Below are 19,333 nucleotides of genomic sequence, written 5' to 3'. Positions count from 1 at the left end.
TCTGTGGTTTGATGCTTAATGTCTGCTGTGTTATTTGCTCTATTTATGCTGTTTGCGTGATTTGTTTTTTTTTTCTGTGTCATATTGTGTGGAGGATTTCTTTAAACGGGTTCTATGGAGTTTCTTTGTTTTGTGGCTGCCTGCAAGTAGATGAATCTCAAGGTTGTATACCGTATACATACCTTGATAATAAATGTACTTTGAACTTTGGATGGGGGTTGCCCATGTTCTCAGCACCCCTTATTCTTAAATCATCCCCTGTGGACAGTGGGATGGATCTGGGTATTTGGAGGGCTTGAGGCTGGAGGCGTTTTGTAGTTACTCTACCTCGGCAGATCAGGAGAAGTTCCCAGATGATACCAATGTGGTTAACAGTGAGGGTGAAAGGTATAGGCTGCAGAAAGGCCAATGGGCAAATTACATGGGCATGCAAGCACCAAATAGATGCCAGTCCAAAGAAAGGTGAGGTGATACATTGGGATTGAGAAAGTCTCAGAGCACACACAATAAATGTCAAAACATTGAGAAATGGAAAGAAACAGATTTTTTTACAGTCGACGTTTCAGGCCGAGACCCTTCATCAGGACTGACTAACCCTTCCTTCAGTCCTGACAAAGGGTCTCGGCCCGAAACGTCGACTGTCCCTCTTCCTAGAGATGCTGCCTGGCCTGCTGCGTCCACCAGCAACTTTGATGTGTGTTGCTTGAATTTCCAGCATCTGCAGAATTCCTGTTGTTTGAGATTTTTTTACAGGTGGATTCCTCTCAGATGGATAAAGTGATTAGGAAGGTTCTCTGGTTACTTGCCTTTACAGCCAGGAATAAAATACAAGAGCAGGGTGGTCATCCTACAAACCTATTAAAACGTGACCACACTACAAAGAACAAAGTACGTTTATTATCAAGGTATGTATACTATATACATACAACCTTGAGATTCGTCTCCTTACAGACAGCCACAAACCAAAGAAACCCAATAGAACCTATTAATAAAAGAAGACTCTCAAACAATCAATGCGCAGAGAAAAAACAAATCGTACAAACAATAAAAGAAGCAACTACCATTGTGAGTCCACAGCCACGTGGGCAACCATCACTACAGCCAACTCGCGAGCCCATTAGTTGCAGGCTACATCCTCAGTTCAGTGCAGAGGTGAGTAAATCTGGCCCGATACTTAAATCGATCAAACCTTGGGTAGTTCCTTGCTCTCAGACCTGGGCCCATACCTGACCTTCCAATTCAGCCCAGTACTTAAATTGATCAAACTTTGGATCTTCCCTCACTCTCGGGCCTGCTTTGACCCTCCATTATCTTGGTTCTGCTGCATTGAGTCATCTCCAAGTCCACTCCAGCAATGACCAAACATCGGTTCATTCCCCACTCTCGGGCCTGGGCACTGCCACCCCGATTTGGCCCATACACACCATGGTGCAACTCTCCTGCACCTTCGAGATTCCAGTTCACATTGCGAAAGTACCAGTCCGTACAGATGATTCAAAACCTCAATGCCAAAAGGGAAGTTGCAGGCTATTGATGGCAGTGATCGTATCTGAGGAAAAGTGTGATTAATAAAGTAACTAACAGTTTTGTGTGTCTTGTTTGCTACTGGCAGATGTCGCTGTGCTTCACCCCAGTGCCATCTTAAACCAGAAGAGTGTTTTATACAATTCCTGTCACACCCCCAATCCAGAAAAATACAACAACAAAAGGGTATCCAGATTTAGGGAGATGTTATCACAGCTGAATATTTTTAGTTATGATGAGGGATTGCTTCGACTTGTGCTGTGTTCTTTGGGAAAAAATGAACTGACAGAAGAGGTTATCATGATGTATTTAACTAGTAAACTAGATAGAGTAAACAGGAAAGATTTGTTTTCTTAGCTGAGAGATCAATAAACAAGGCACATGGATCCGAAGGAAGTTGTGTTAGGATTATAGGGGAGCTGAGCAAAAATATTTACATGCATTGAGCAGAGGACATCTGGACCTACTGCCTGCAAGGGTGTTGGAACAGAGAAACCTGATCTGCAAGACCGAACACTGGAAATGTGGGCCCTAGAGAGCATGTCCTTGCCAGCATGGCTTGCATCATATCATCAGCTTCATTCTCTGTTGTTCTTCCTAATTTTTGTGTGGCATAGCTGCCCCGTTCTATTTTAATGGAGATCCTCAGGAGACCCCACAGACACAGAACTCACTAGTGAAATCTGCTGGGATAGGCACATGGCAGGAGAGATTTATTTTTGCATCTTCACTGTTTTCTCTCCACTCTCTCCTGGAAACGTTTTGAGGTACCTCCAACCCCGTCGCCAATTCTATAGCCTTTCTGGATGATCAGTTCTTACACAGCCTCCCACTTGCTGCCAAACATGGTTCCTGGGCCATTCTAACCAAACTGTGGATCCACATTACTGAATTCCAGAGTTACCCAAGAATCCTCAAAAGTTCCTTCGGGTATGGAAAAAGAGGAATGCTGCTGGTCAGTTGGTCTCTCCTGCTTTGATCCCTTTCGGGAGTGAGATGAGAGCTGCCTGACAGCAAGATCCATCTTGGTTTCCTTCTTGAGTCATGGTGGGGACTCAGTGAGTGGAGACATAGGGGGTTCAAGGTGATTCTCACACACAAAATGCTGGAGGAACTCAGTAGGTCAGGCAGCATCTATGCAAATGAATAAACAGTTGTCATTTTGGGCCAAAACCCTCATAAGGACTGGGGTGGGGGGCAGGCCAGAATAAGAAGGAGGGGGAGGGGAAGGGGGATAAGCTAGATGGTGATCAGTGAGTGGGGCAGGTGGGTGAAGTAAGAAGTGAGGGGGGTGATTGGTGGAAAAAGCAAAGGGCTGGAGAAAAAGGAATCTGATAGGAATGTGGACAATTGGAGAAAGGAAAGCGGGCGGGGGGGGGGAGGTAGAAGAGGAGAAGAGATAAGAGGCCAGAGTGGGGAATTGAAGAAGGGGGAAATGTTACTGTAAGTTGGAGAACTCAATATTCATGTCAGGATAGAGGCTACCTAGATGGAATATGAGGTGTTGCTCCAAACCTGACAGTGGCCTCTCCATAGCTGAAGAGGAAGCCTTGGACTGACGTGTCAGAATGAGAATGGGGGTGGTAATTAAAATAGTTGGCCAGCAGGAGATTCTGCATTTTGCACATGGAGCTGAGATGCCCAAGAAAGCAACCCCCTAGTCTATGTCGTATCTCACCAATGTAGAGGAGGCCACATCGGGAGCACAGCAGATGGCCCCAACAGACTCGCAGGTGAAGGGTTGTCTCACCTGGAAGGACTGCTTGGGTCACAGAATGGAGATGACTGCTGGGGTGAATGGGCAGGTGTAGCACTTTTGCCACTTGCAGGGATAAGTACCTCAGGAGATTAGTGGGGAGGGACGAATGGACAAGGGAATCATGGAGGGAGCGATCCCTGTAGAAGGCAGAGAGTGGTGGGGTGGGAGGTAAAGATAAGACCAAAAGACATAGGAGCAGAATTAGGCCATTCAGCCCATTGACTCTGCTGCATCATTCCATCATGGCTGATTCCATATCCCACTTCTCGCCATAATCTTTGATGCCCTGACCTCAATTTTCACTTTAAGCATACTCATGGTCTTGGACTCCACCACAGTCCGTGGCAGAGCTTTCCACAGATTCACTACTCTCTGGCTAAAAAAATTCCTCCTTACCTCTGTTCTAAAATGTCAGCCCTCAATTTTGAGACTGTGCCCTCTAATTCTGGACACACACACACACCATAGGAAACATCCTCTCCACATCCACCTTATCTAGTCCTTTCAACATTTGGTAGGTTTCAATGAGATTCCCCTGCATTCTTCTAAATTAAGGTGAGTACAGGCCCAAAGCTGCCAAACACTCCTCATATGTTAACCCCTTCATTCCCACTATCGTCCTTGTGAACCTCCTCTGAATTCTGTCCAATGACAACACATCCTTTCTGAGACAGATGTATTTGGTGGTAGGATCCCGTTGAAGATGGTGGAAGTTACGGAGAATGATATGTTAGATGTGGAGGCTCAGGGATGGTGACTGAGGACAAAAGGAATTCTATCCCCGTTAAGGCAGCAGAAAGATGGGGTGAGCGTGGATGTCCAAGAAATGGAGGAAATGTGAGGGCAGCATCAATTGTGGAGGAAGAGAAACCCCGTTCTTTGAAGAAGAAGGATATCCCTTGACGTCCTGGAAAGAAAAGCCTAGAGATAGGACGTTACCTATCTGTTAGATTAGAGGGGCTGATGGTGCTGACAGAAGAATAGGTGGTGGGACATGTTGTGATCAGGGTGGTGTGATTCTGCAACAGGATACACACACAGTGGTGATTCCTGTACCTAATAAAGGGCTGGAGAAGTATGTTCGTGGTCTTCTACTCCTCTGGCCCATCCACTTCAGTGTTTGACTTTGTGTGTTCAGAGATGCTCGCTGTTGTAACGCATGGTTATTTGTGTTACTGTCGCCTTTCTGTCAGCTTGAACCAGTCTGTCCATTCTCAGACCTCCCTCATTGCCAAGGCACGTTTGCTCACAGAACTGCCCCTCGCTGGATGTTTTTTGTTTCTTGCACCATTCACTGTAAACTCTAGAGACTGTAGTTCATGAAAGTCCCAGGAGACCAGTAGTTTCCTATCCATCTGGCACCAGCAATCATTTCACGGTCAAGGTCACTTAGATCGTATTTCTTCTCTATTCTGATGTTTGGCCTGAAAGACAAGTGAACCTCTTGACCGTGTCTGTGTGCTTCTATGCATTGAGTTGCTGCCACACGGTTAGCTGGTTATATATTTGCATCAACAATCAGATGTATCTAATAAAGTGGCAACTGAGTAAAGATGGAAATCAAATTTACCAGGACATTAAAACTCTGTGCAAAAGCTTGTCACGCACAGTAAGGATGTTCGGTCTTTTGGTAGAGGGCAGCCGAGGGGACTTGAATCAGATTCAAATGAAATAAAAACTGCAGCACGGCCTGGGTTCCCCAGCGAATGGCTGCCACATTAACAGTCAGAGGGTGTTGTAGATATTTATGTTAAATCTCATTACAGGGAGCTTCCAAAGCATATTCTATACCTGTATAAATTTAAAATTGAATGAACCTTGCAATGTGCCATATGTTACTGTACGATGAAATTTTAATGCCTACATTGCTAGTTACTTCGTCATGTGAATGAGGACATATTCATTTACACCTCAGTACAGTGGTGACTCATTGATATGACAAATGTGCTTTGGATCTTGTTACCCTTTAAAAGGATTGAATAACTTTGCGGGCGTAATAAGCTGCAGAATACACATGTGATGTAATATTTATGTTGTCAGGGTGGAATAACATTGTGACCTCTACATCACAGCCACTGGAGTTTCAGAGAGTCACCCTTATAAAATTCACAAATCTCTTCCCAGAAATTTGAGACACACAATAAAATGCACTGTCACAGAATTTGTATCAAAAGTTGTGAATAAATAAATATCAAGTTCTTTATTTTTAAAGTTGTGACTTTTCAGAATCAGGCTTGAAGCATGCGCAGGTAATGCATGTTCGCGAGACGGAAGATCATGTTTTCTAGGAGCAGAGTCCCCCCCCCCCACCCCTATAACACAGAGTTTGCCTGGGTATCACAGGTTAGGTGCAGTGTGTTTCACAAAACCATACACATAGAAATCTCAGCATGGAAGCAGGCTGTCTACCCCACCACTCCGTGTTGGTTGGTATTCCCCATACGAACAGGAACCTTCATCCTGTGTCCCCCATTCCAAGTCTCACTAATTCCCTTTTCTTCTAATCTGTTCTTAAATGTTGGTAAGGTCGTCATGTTGGTAACTCTGGCAATGCCTTGCAAAGGCTCCCAAGACTGCTAAGCTCATTGAATCATAGTCATAGTCGTACTTTATTGATCCTGGGAATCACGGAATGGTTTGCAGCACAGAAGAGGGCCATTTGGCTTCACGTCTCCAGAGAGATGTGGGCTTGATCCTGATCTTGAGTGCTGTTTATGTGGCATTCGCGCATTTCCCTCGTGACCTTGAGAATTTATCCGGGATACTCGGGTTTCTTCCCACATGCCCCTACCATACTGGATGGCAAGAGAACTGATGAGCGGAGAGGAGGATAGCAGGATATTTGATAGATTAGAAGAGTAAAAAGAGGATTAGTGACCTAGTGTAGATGGGTGCTTCCTGGTCAGCACTGACACAGGAAGCTCTTTAGCCTGCTTCTGCGCTGTAGGTCTCAGTGTCTGTGCTTGCTCACTGCTGCTGCATGCTGTAATCCTTTATTAATAGCATATTCAACTGTACAGTTTTAATAAATAATAATAAATCCCCAAACCCAGAAACACAAGGCATCTGTTTATATGTTCTTGCCTTGATAGCTGTCACCACTTCCATTTGGGCACGTGGCCAAGTGGTTAAAGCATTCGTCTGGTGATCTGAAGGTCGCTAGTTCAAGCCTCAGCTGTGGCAGCGTGTGTGTGTCCTTGAGCAAGGCACTTAACCACACATTGCTCTAGTGTCTGTGCGAGGAGTGGCGCCCCACACAGACTTCCAATCTGCACCTTGTAAGGCACGAAAATGCCCGACGCAGGCCTCTCATGGTCTGAGTTGACGTTCCCTCCCTCCCACTACCATCAAATTAGCACTTTTTTCAAAGTTCAAAGTAAATTTAATTATCAAAGTACATACATACATGTCACCATATACAACCCTGAGATTCATTTTCCTGTGGGCAAACTCAGCGAATCTGTAGAATAGTAACTTTTACAATGGAAGATCAACCAGAGTGCAGAAGGCAACAAACTGTGCAAATGCAAATGTAAATAAATAGTAATAAATAAAAATAACATGAGATAATGAACCAAATAATCTTTAAAGTGAGATCATTGGCTGCAGGAACATCTCAATGACGGAGCAAGTGAGCGCAGTTATGCCCTTTTATTCAAGAGCCTGATGGATGATGGGTAGTAACTGCTCTTGAACTTGGTGGAGCGAGTCCTGAAGCTCTTGAACCTTCTACCTGATGGCAACAGCGAGAAAAGCACAAGACCTGGGTGGTGAGGATCACTGATGGTGGATGTTGCTTTCCTACGGCCGTGTTTCATATAGATGTGCTCAAGATCCTACCTTGGTGCCTCACCGTGGCGTAGGAGTGACACTGGCCGAACATCAGTGAAGTATGGTGGAGATTTGTTCTCTGGCAGGTCTAACCTAGCAGTGAAGGTGATGTTCCATTGGTATATTACTAAAAACTTTAGATTACGAGGACACTCAGTCCTCTTTTATTGTCATTTAGAAATGCATACATGCATTAGGAAAAGATACAATGTTTCTCTGGAGTGATATCACAGAAAACAGGACAAACCAAAGACTAGCACTGACAGAACCACATAATTATAACATATAGTTACAGCAGTGCAAAGCAATACCATAATTCGATGAAGAGCAAACCATGGGCACAGTAAAAAAGAAGTCTCAAAGTCCTGAGTTGGTCGACTCCCGAGTCCCCGATAGCAGGCGGCAAAAGGGAGAAACTCCCTGCCATAAACCTCCAGGCACCGTCAACTTGCCGATGCCTTGGAAGCAGCCGACCACAGCCGACACTGAGTCCATCTGTCCGAAAACTTCGAGCTTCCGACCAGCCCCTCCGATACAGCCTCCCGAGCGCCATCCTCTGCTGAGCGCCTTCGACCTCGCCCCGGCCGCTGAAACATGCAAAGCCGAGGATTTCGGGGCCTTCAGCTCCGGAGATTCCGGTTACCACACAGTAGCAGCGGCAGCAAAGCGGGCATTTCAGAAGTCTTCCAGATGTTCTTCCGTACTCTCACGTCTGTCTCCATGAAATCAGAATTGTGCACGGTCCCCTACTTGACAGATAACAGACATCACCACCGAAGTGGCCACACGTGCTGCCGTCGCGCCGCCATCTTCTCCTCCTCCTAGACTAGATCTTGTAGTAGGATCGTGGCTAGCTAAGTCAAGGAAGTAATCATGCCTTTGCTACTTTGTAGGTTATGCCTCTTCAGGCAAAGGCTGCACCCAACGAGGACGCCGGCAGCAGGATGTCTGATGGTGTCTGTGGCAGGTAAATCCAAAAGGGTCAATGGTACAGCCACCTTGGTGGCATGCGGAGGAACCAGAGTGCTGGTCAACGGATGACATCACCAGACTAGTTAGCTGTCACTGCGGGGCAGCTTCCTTATCCGCTAAGTCTGTTACACTCCTGTGTACCACTCAGCATCAGATTTGGAAGCCCAGAGAGACTGTATGGTGGGGGCACGACACCGTCTGTCTTATTACTGTGCAAGGTGTGTTGGAGTAGAGTTTCTGGATGGTGTGGAAAGCCCTGTGGCGATGCAGGGCATGTGACGGCAGCAGGCTTGAGGAGCTGGAAGCTGCTAGCATGAACTCTGCACATAGCCGGCTCACGTAAGATGGTCGCTACCTTGTTGAGTTTTTTGAGCGACAACAGGGTTGAGGCAGCTATGTGAGTGTCCGGGCAGCCCTTTTTTAGGGATAGCACTGCCCGCCCTGGAAGGGGAAGTCCCTAGAAAAGGTGGGGTAAAGAAAGCTTGCTCAGATTTCACCCGGCTGGCTTGCCGCGGCCAACGGGTCTTCACCACTGTGGTAAGAAGTTTAAGAAGATGAAACTGATTGTTGCCACATGGAATGTGCGGACAATGCTGGATAACGACTCAAGACTGGAAAGGAGAACTGCTTTGATAGCTAAGGAATTGGCAAGATACAACATTGATATGGCTGCGCTCCAAAAGACAAGGATTGAAGGACAAGGCCAGATCCAAGAAAATATTCATACTTTCTTCTGGATTGGGAAAACCAACAAAAGGAGAGATGCAGGTGTGGCCTTTGCTATTTCCAACAAGTTTGCTAGCAAATTGCCAACACTTCCGATAGGGATATCTGAAAGGATCATGCAACTACGTGTTCCCATCGGAAAGGATTGTTTCCTGAGTTTGATCAATGTGTTTGTACCAACCATGGCATGTTCTGACGAAGACAAGGAGTCCTTCTATCAGGAACTGGCTGAAGTAACTGATAATGCCCCCAGGGCAGACAAGTTGCTCATCTTGGGAGATTTTAATGCCAGGATGGGCAAGGGTCACAGTACCTATGAAGGTGTCATTGGCAAATTTGGTAAAGGCAAAAAGAACATCAATGGTGACCTTATGCTAAACTTCTGCTGTCAGAGAGAATTGTGTGTTACCAACACTTTCTTTTATCAACCCGAGAAGAACTACTTCACCTGGATGCACCCAAGGTCAAAGCATCTCCATTTGCTTGACTATGTTGTGACTCGCAGAGCAGATATGCCGGAGGTTTTATCGACAAAGCAATGCGTGGAGCAGAGTGCTCATCTGATCATTACATAGTACGATCACAGCTTAGGCTTAAGCTGCTGTGCCAAGGTGAAAACAACTCAGTGAAGCACCCAAGAAATTGGATGTCAACAAGTTGGCCAGTGAGGAACATCAGAGGAGACTTGTCATGGCATTGACATTATCTCTCCAAGAAGACAAAGACCCTCTCAATGACCCAACCAATATTGAAGAATGCTGGAAGCAGCTTAAGAAAACCATCCATTCAACTGCAAGTGCGGCGCTTGGTCACCCTAAGAAAAACTCCTGACTGGTTTCATCTGTTAGTCTTGCGAGACCATGGAACTGCGCCTGGAAAGTCTTCACTCTCCAGGGCGCAGGCCTGGGCAAGGTTGTATGGAAGACTAGCAGCTGCCCATGCTGCAAGTCTCCCCTCTCCACAACACCAATGTTGTCCAAGGGAAGGGCATTAGGACCCATTCAACTTGTCACCAGTGTCGTCGCAGAGCAATGTGTGATTAAGTGCCTTGCTCAAGGACACAACACGTTGCCTCGGCTGGGGCTCAAGCTCACAAACTTCAGGTTGCTAGTCCAATGCCTTAGCCACTTGGCCACATATCCACACTGGTTTCAACATCAAAATGATTCAATTCAATTCAAGAACTGTTGGAGATGAAACAGTTTTATCTGTGTCACTTGAAAGAGAACTCTGAAAGAAGCAAAGCAGCATTTAAGGCCGTGAAAGCCAAGGTTCAAAGGGAGATCAGAACTATGAAGAACAACTGGTGGAATAAGAAAGCAGAACAACTGCAATAAATGTCAGACAGGAATGACTACCATGGGCTCTTCTCAGGACTGAAAGCTATCTATGGTCCAAGAAGCAATACAGTGGCCCCAGTAAAAACTGCAGATGGGAGCAAGCTATGCACTGACAGGAAAGACATCATTGAGCGATGGAGGGAACACTTCTGTAACCTCCTAAACCAACAAGGTGCGGCTGACTGCAATGCATGTGAACTAGACCGGTAAGGGAAGAGCTATGTGGACTCAGAACTTAATAAGGCTTTAAAAGATACCAGAAGTAGTAAAGCACCCGGGCAAGACGGCATTCCATCAAGATGTACTGAAGCAAGGTGGTCCTGCTCCGAAGACTGAACTGTTGAACTTATATAATGCCTGTTGGCAGAGTCAATGTCTCCCTCAGGACTTCAAAGTTCCGCTGATAGTCACCATCTACAAGAAGAAAGGCAACTGTAGTGTTTGTGGATACCACAGAGGAATCTCCCTCCTGACCACAGCTGGCAAGTTTATGGCGAAGATACTGCTCAACTGGCTGAAGATCATCTCAGAAGATGCACTTCCTGAAAGCCAACGTGGCTTCAGGGCTGGAAAAGCAACCACTGACATGATTTTTACTTTGGGGCAACTCCAGGAGAAGGCGGTAGAACAGCAGCAACCGTTGTACATTGTCTTTGTTGATTTCTCACAAGCATTTGATACGGTGGACAGAGAAACAGTCTGGGAAGTGCTCAAAACTTATGGCTGTCCAGATAGGCTGGTTACGATGATTAAGTTGTTTCATGAGAACATGTCTGGCAAAGTATCTATTGGAGGAGACGCCAGCGAAGCCTTCACCATCAACCACGGGGTAAAACAGGGATGAGTTCTTGCTCTAACTTTGTTCACACTATATTTTGCTGCAGTTTTGGAAATAATGGACCATAATTTGGACAATGGTGTGTACGTCAGGCCTCACTCAGATGGAAAACTGTTCAACCTGTCAAGACTCAAAGCCTCAACCAAATCAAGAGAGATATGTGTCAGAGAGCTTCTGTATGCAGACGACTCAGCCGTGGTTGCTACTGATGTTAATGTGATTCAAGAAATTGTAGACCACTTCTCGTTTGCTGCCACTCTTTTTGGCCTAAGAATCAATGTCTCCAAAACCAAACTTCTGTACCTGCCTCCTTCTCTGTGTAGTCCCAGTGAGACCCAACCACCAGTCATGGGGTAGTGCTGAAATGTTCTGACTCTTTCACATACTTAGGAAGCGCCATGACCAACACCAACTCATCAGATCTGGAAGTTGAGAGGAGAATTCAATCAGCTACAAAAGTCTTTGGTGCTTCGCAGAAGCGACTTTGGTCTCACCACGACATTAAAATGGCAACCAAGTTCAAAGTGTACAACACAGCTGTTTTACCATCTCTGCTTTATTCAACTGAAACGATGACATTGCTTCGGAAGCACATCAAGAAATTGACCAAGATACAACACAGGCATTTACACCAAATATTACACATCAAGTGGCAAGCGAGGGTAGCAGATATGGAGGTGCTCAAACATGCTGGGACAGTCAGTGTAGAATTGCTGATTACAGCTTCTCAGCTGCGTTGGACTGGTCATGTCACAAGAATGAGCGATGATCGTTTACCCAAGCAACACACATCAAAGTTGCTGGTGAAGAGCTAACTCTTCCTTCAGTTAGTCCTGACGAAGGGTCTCGGCCTGAAACGTCGACTGTACCTCTTCCTACAGATGCTGCCTGGCCTGCTGCGTTCACCAGCAACTTTGATGTGTGTTGCTTGAATTTCCAGCATCTGCAGAATTCCTGTTGTTTATCGTTTACCAAAGCTGTTTTCTATGGCATGAAGGAAAGAGGAAGCACGGTGGTCAGAAGCTGCCCTACAAAGATGTGCTCAAGCACCAGATGAAGACCACCGACACGAATGTCAACACCTAGGAGAAAGACGCTTTGGACAGAAGAGGCTGGCACTACATTGTCAAGAAGTCAATCCCAGCTATCAAGGAGAAAAGGCAGAAGAAATATGAAACATGTCATGAATGCAGACATTCGGTGCTTGACCAGTCAAATCACAAATGCAACCGATGTGGGAGACACTGCCGATCCAATGCTGGTCTTGTGGCCCATAAATGTACCTGCAGAGACTGAACTCTCAGCACAGTCAACATCGAAATCGATGGACAGCCGAAGAAGAGAAGAAGATGTGCTCAATGGTTGGAAGAGCTTTTCATAACAATACAATTCTTTTCCTTGTGTAATTTGGTTAATCAAGAACCATCTTAGTGAATCTGGCTCTATTGTCTCAACAGGTAGTAGTTTGGAAAACTTCATTAAAGTCTAATGTTATATCATTAGGATATATCACACTTGATCCCCTGAACTAAATCACTGATACTGCTTGTTAACAGCTACCCAGTCCTTAGGAGACATGGCTGCAAAATAATAGACTAGGCTTTTAACATTGAGCTGCATAGAAATTTCTTCTCTCAGTGAATCACAGGAATTCCATGCCCCCAGCACTGGTGGAGCCAGATATTTAGGTATATTTAAAGTGAATTTAGATAAATAATCTAAATAATCTCGAAGGCATCACTTGGAGTATTGTGTGCAGTTTTGGGGCCCTTATTTAAGAAAGGATGTGCTGACATTGGAGAGGGTTCAAAGGAGGCTCACGAGAATGATTCCAGGAATGAAAGGCTTCTCGTATGAGGAGCAATTGATGGCTCTGGGCCTTTACTCACTGGAACTTAGAAGCATGGTGGGGGTGGGGGGGGGTCTCACTGAAATCTATTGAATGTTAAAAGGCCAAGCTGGAATGGATGTGGAGAGGATGTTTCCTGTGGTGGAGGAGCCTTGAACCAGAGGGTGCAGCCTAAGGATAGAGGGACATCCATTTAGAAAGGAGAAAAGGAGGAACTTATTTTGCCAGAGGGTGTTGAATCTGTGGATTCATTGCCACAGGTGGCGGTGGGGGCCAAGTTATTGGGTGTATTGAAGGCAGAGGTTGATAGGTTCTTGATTCCTCAGGGCAGGAAAGGTTACGGAGAGAAGGCTGGGGAATGGGGTAGAGACGGAAAAGGATCAGCCATGATGAAATGGCAGAGCTGACTCGATGGGCCAAATGGCCTAATTCTGCTCCTATGCCATATGGTTATGGTAAGATCTAGGAACTGAGAGTTCTGGGGAATGAGCAGAGAAAATGAGATGTAGTCAGCATGGATCATTCATGTTTACATTGAACAGGGCTTGAGGGGTCTGGTGTTCTTATAGTCATAGTAATCTGAGTCGTACTTTATTGATCCCGGGGGAAACTGGTTTTCATTACAGTTGCACCATAAATAATAAATGGTAATAAAACCATAAATAATTAAATAGTAATATGTAAATTATGCCAGGAAATAAGTCCAGGACCAGCCTATTGGTTCAGGGTGTCTGACCCTCCAAGGGAGGAGTTGTAAAGTTTCATGGCCACAGGCAGGAATGACTTCCTATGACGCTCTGTGTTGCATCTTGGAGGAATGAGTCTCTGGCTGAATGTACTCCTGTGCCCACCCAGTACATTATGTAGTGGATGGGAGACATTGTCCAAGATGGCATGCAACTTGGACAGCATCCTCTTTTCAGACACCACTGTGAGAGAGTCCAGTTCCATCCCCACAACATCACTGGCCTTACGAATGAGTTTGTTGATTCTGTTGGTGTCTGCTACCCTCAGCCTGCTGCCCCAGCACACAACAGCAAACATGATCGCACTGGCCACCACAGACTCGTAGAACATCCTCAGCATCATCCGGCAGATGTTAAAGGACCTCGGTCTCCTCAGGAAATAGAGACGGCTCTGACCCTTCTTGTAGACAGCCTCAGTGTTCTTTGACCAGTCCAGTTTATTGTCAATTCGTATCCCCAGGTATTTGTAATCCTCCACCATGTCCATACTGACCCCCTGGATGGAAACAGGGGTCACCGGTACCTTAGCTCTCCTCAGGTCTACCACCAGCTCCTTAGTCTTTTTCACATTAAGCTGCAGATAATTCTGCTCACACCATGTGACAAAGTTTCCTACCGTAGCTCTGTACTCAGCCTCATCTCTCTTGCTGATGCATCCAACTATGGCAGAGTCAACCGAAATCTTCTGAAAATGACAAGACTCTGTGCAGTAGTTGAAGTCCGAGATGTAAGTGGTGAAGAGAAAGGGAGACAAGACAGTCCCCTGTGGAGCCCCAGTGCTGCTGATCACTGTGTCAGATACACAGTGTTGCAAGCACACGTACTGTGGTCTGCCAGTCAGGTAATCAAGAAACCATGACACCAGGAAAGCATCCACCTGCATCGCTGTCAGCTTCTCCCCCAGCACAGCAGGGCGGATGGTGTTGAATGCACTGGAGAAGTCAAAAAGCATGACCCTCACAGTGCTCGCTGGCTTGTCCAGGTGGGCGTAGACACGGTTCAGCAGGTAGACGATGGCATCCTCAACTCCTAGTCAGGGCTGGTAGGCGAACTGGAGGGGATCTAAGTGTGGCCTAACCATAGGCCGGAGCAGCTCCAGAACAAGTCTCTCCAGGGTCTTCATGATGTGGGAGGTCAATGCCACCAGTCTGTAGTCATTGAGGCTGCTGGGGCGCGGCATCTTCGGCACAGGGACGAGGCAGGACGTCTTCCACAGCACAGGAACCCTCCAGAGCCCTAGGCTCTGGTTGAATACATGGCGAAGTACTCCACATAGCTGAGGGGCACAGGCTTTGAGCACCCTGGTACTGACACCATCCGGTCCTGCAGCCTTGCTTGGGTTGAGACGTTTCAGCTGTCTTCTCACCTGTTCAGCTGTGAAGCCCACCGTGGTGGTTTCGTGTGGGGAAGGGGTATAGTCATGAGAGCAGGGTGGGGGACTGTGAGGAGGGGTAGGAGGGGAGAGTGGAATATGTGTTGGTTGGTGGCCGACAGCAGATGGCTCGTGGGGGATGGGCAGGGGCCACAGTGTCAAATCTGTTAAAGACCAGATTAAGTTCATTGGCCCTGTCCACACTGCCTTCAGCTCCTCTGTTGCTAGTTTACCAGAACCCAGTGATGGTCCTCATCCCACTCCAGACCTCTCTCATGTTGTTCTGCCGGAGTTTCCACTCAAGCTTCCTCCTATACCTGTCTTTAGCCTCCCAGATCCTGGCTTTCAGGTCCCTCTGTATTACCCTCAGCTCCTCCCTATTTCCATCTCTAAATGCCCTCTTTTTAGCGTTCAGGATGTCCTTAATGTCCTTTGTTACCCATGGCTTTTTATTTGAATAACAAAGGACAGTTCTTGTCGGAACATTGCAGTCCACACAGGAGTTCATGTAATCAGTGATGCACTCTGTGAGCCCATCAGTATCCTCTCCATGTGGCTCACAGAGTGCCTGCCAGGCAGCATCTATAGGAAGAGGTACAGTCGACATTTCGGGCCAAGACCCTTCGTCAGACTGAAGTCTGAAGTCCTTACGCATTCACTAATCACTAAGGAGTGTCCTACTCCTACTCCTGTATTTATGTCCATGTAAATGTCTCAGTTTCTTTGACAATTGCCTATTCCTTTTCCTTTGACATCTTTTGAAAGGTACACTGGACCAAAAATTCTGTTGGATTGTTTTCCTTGAAGGGAATACTTGTTGTTAACAATGTAGTTTTTAAAGCTAGCTATGGGTAATTTACTCTCTTATCTTTCAGCACAATGTGAGCTGTAAAGCAGATATATTTTATGGAGATATAGATAGGCTTAGTGAATGGGTAAGGGCTTCAGACTTCAGTCTGACGAAGGGTCTCGGCCCGAAATGTCAACTGTACCTCTTCCTATAGATGCTGCCTGGCCTGCTGCGTTCACCAGCATTTTGCATGTATGTTGTTGGCTCTTATTGAATGGTAACTTGAGGACAAAAATAAAGGCAAGATGCAATTACATAGAGCCCTTCTCTGGTACATTGTGTACAGATCTCCACACCGAAGGAAGAATGTATTTACAAATGAGGGAGTGCAGCATCTTCTCCTGGGATTGTGGTTTTATTGCATGAGGGGAGATTGAGCCGACTGTTCTCCCCTCAGTTTAGAAGAAAGGTTGTGATTCTCATTGAAATGTGGAAAAGGCATAAATAGGCTTTAGAAGGTAGATGTGGAATTGACATTGCCTCTAGATGGGGTGTCTAGAACTAAGTCTCACAGTCTCAAAATAAAGGGCTGGCATTCAGAGCAGAGAAGAGAAGAGAGACCCACATCCAGTGATGTGCATCTTTGGAACTCATTGCAAATGGGGGCTGCGGAGGGTCAGTTGCTAAGTATATTCAAGTAGAAGTTGGTAGATCTTTAGATGTCAGTGAAATAAAGGAATGTAGGTTAGTGCAGGAAAGTGGCATGAGGTAAAAGGTCAGGCACTGAGAGGTCAAGTGCCTTACTCTTGCTTCTATTTCTTCTGTTGTTATGTGCTCTCCTTAACCTGGAGCACAGAGTATTGCAGTGGTACGACATTCAATCAGAATCATCTCTTGATATTAAAAATCCTATTTGTACACTCACATAATAGCCTTATTTTTATGTAGTTATCTAACTGGTATGCTGCATTTAATACCTCATGGACCTGGGCTGATCTTCAACATCTGAGCCCCATTCACAGTAGAATTGTATTATGTTACCAAGCGCCACTTCACAAATACTGGCACCAAGTTCCAATAAGTTAGTATTGCCACTCAGTTCACTTATTCATATCCTTTTGTGGTTATTTTGTTCTTCAGAAGTATTTACAGTGTACCTGTGTATTTTGACTTTACTCCCCATATCCAGCTTATTGATCAACACGCTTACCGACGTACACTGCCTCCCACTTCTAACTACTCTGAGAAACTGACCAGGAATTCAGATCTGCTTCAGACTTTCAGCATTGACTTTAAGTTGTCTGTTGCTCGTCGTGTAAGTCAGTATTCCTTAATCCTCTACAACAGCTGCAAAGCCTTTCAAAAAGTCAGTTCTGCAAAAATCTGTAACAGTTATATTCATTTTGCAATTAGCCAGGCTAACTTCCTCTGTCTCTTTGAAAAAGATTACATCAGCCACTTCCCTGTCATCTGGTACACAAGAACCCTCACTAATGCTCAAGAAATCAGCTAGGGAGGTTGTTAATTGGAGCCCGGATGTAATCATTCCCTCTCCTGATCTGGATGTGATGCAATCTTAAACTATACAGGAGAATTTCTCCAGGTGTTGTGAGAAAGCCTTTGACTTCTTTTACCTGGGACTCCCATCAACTATCCCACGGGCAGAGCCCTCGGATCACTTAAGGTACTGGCTAGCCCAGCAGTTGATTCCTTCCACCTGAGATTGTGAGGCTGACCATGGTGTTTTGTGACAAGGTCAGGAGCGGCAGATTAAGCCTGGAGCTAAAATCATTGCTTTCACAAGCCAACGTGCCTCTTACGTGCTTAGCGCCTGTTCCTGTTGTGCTGCTAGTAGATATTTCCTGGTAATCATTTCAGAGCTTCTGTTTTCACAGCCCACACACCTTTCACCCATTTTCTGCATTCCTTTATTAATACACTGTCCTCTCCATCCTGTCATGCCCACATATTTAGCAATAATTTCCCTGTAGCATACTTTGTTCATCCCTTGAGTAAAGCCTCCTTAAACCCACAGTTTTCTTTTGGTTCTCACACAATTAGGATTGTTGTATGTTGCTGAGTTTAACAACAGCCACGATCAGCTGCACTTTGAATGACAAACCATCATGTTCAGAGGTACAAAATTACTTAGGCAGGAGATAGAAATATCATCATGGTCACGGTGCTTCTACTCAAACCACAGCTGGTCTGCTGGTTTCTCATGCCTCATGGAGATTCTGGGTACTTCCATTGCTTCTCTTGGCAAGCTAATTATGTTTTTTCTTTGAACTGGATTTGTCAGAATGAGTACTTTGTGCCTACTAAATAAATGTTTTCACTGGTCCTGATACAGGTGTGGAAACGTTCAGGTGCTTGGTTCTTTAAGGGTTTACCAAAACAGATCCTGCCAGAACCAATCCCTATTATTAAGCAGAGTCTACAGATGGTCAAAGGAGAACATCCTTCACAGGAGCCTCCCGGTCCTCAGCAGAAACCTTCTCCCCGTTGGACTCAGAGCAGAGGTGAGTGAAGTCTGACCAGAGCAAAGCCGAGAGTGTTCATTGGGTGGGTTAGTGTCTAGGTGGTCATCTCAGGTTTGGTTCACACTTGGCCGAGCTTGCTGCCCCTGTAAGCTGTGGATATATGAATATTGAGTGAGGATGCTATTGCCTTCAGCAGTTGTGCACCTGCGGTCACTGTACCGTGATTCACGCATGAAGACTTAAGTACATGAGCAGAACAAACTTGTGCCCCTGGGTCTTTGTTCATGCCATCAGTCTTCATATATGAGCAGGGAGACCTGGGGGTGGGTACACGTAGATAGTTCCCTAAAAGTGGGAATACAGGGTGGTGAGGAAAGCACGTGGCATGGTTGCCTTAGTCAGTCAATGAACTAAGTGTAAGGTTTGGAATATAATGTTACAGTTGCACAAAATGTTGGTTAAGTCGCACTTGTATGCAGTTCTGGTTGCCACACACGTGATGAAGCCTGAGGGTGCAGATGAGATCCACAAGGATATTGCCTGGGCTTGCGTTGGAAAGATGGACTGTTTTCCCTGGAGCAAAGGGAGCCAAAAGGTGACAGGATAGAGATATATAAAATCATGAAAGGCAAGATAACTAGTCTGTTGCCCATGGTAGGCACGTCAAAACTAGATTTATGTTTAAGGTGAGAAAGAGAGGCGACTTAAAGGGATCTGAAAATCTTACACACAAATAAGTAGTTGAAATCTAAAAATGAGCTGCCAGGGGAGGTGGTGGGGCCAGGAACAGTAACAACATTTAAGAGACAGGATAGATACTTGAAAGAGCAAGACATAGAAGGGTATGGGATTAATGCAGATAAATGGGATTAGCACAGGTAAACAGGATTAGTGCAGATAAGCATGATAACTGGCACAGCCATGGTAAGTAACTCAGTAACTCTGTGAAATTATTGGAAAGCTGGAAATCTAAAGTAAGGATGCTAGAAATTGTTGAATTCAGTCCTGAAGATGTTAGAAAATGAGGTCATGCCCCTCAAATTTACAATGAGCCTCCTTGGAATAGCGTAGGAGATAGAGGGAAGACAGCAGAGTGGGAAGAG

General features: G+C 45.7%; 1 protein-coding gene across 2 annotated transcripts in view; it reads left to right on the top strand.

The window, feature by feature from the left end:
- The window catches only part of LOC134338410 (rabphilin-3A-like), a 259,305-nt gene that overhangs the window by 170,839 nt on the left and 69,133 nt on the right, over nucleotides 1–19,333 (top strand). For both annotated transcript variants that reach the window (XM_063034213.1, XM_063034212.1), the window contains exon 6: nucleotides 18,101–18,269. In XM_063034213.1, coding sequence (XP_062890283.1) covers nucleotides 18,101–18,269 — 169 coding nt within the window. The remainder of the gene's footprint in view (nucleotides 1–18,100; nucleotides 18,270–19,333) is intronic.

The sequence above is a fragment of the Mobula hypostoma genome, chromosome 27 (genome assembly GCF_963921235.1).
Source record: "Mobula hypostoma chromosome 27, sMobHyp1.1, whole genome shotgun sequence".
Classification (NCBI taxonomy): Eukaryota; Metazoa; Chordata; class Chondrichthyes; order Myliobatiformes; family Myliobatidae; genus Mobula; species Mobula hypostoma.
Note: the sequence above shows the minus strand (reverse complement) of the source record. Positions and strands in the feature narration are given on the sequence as shown.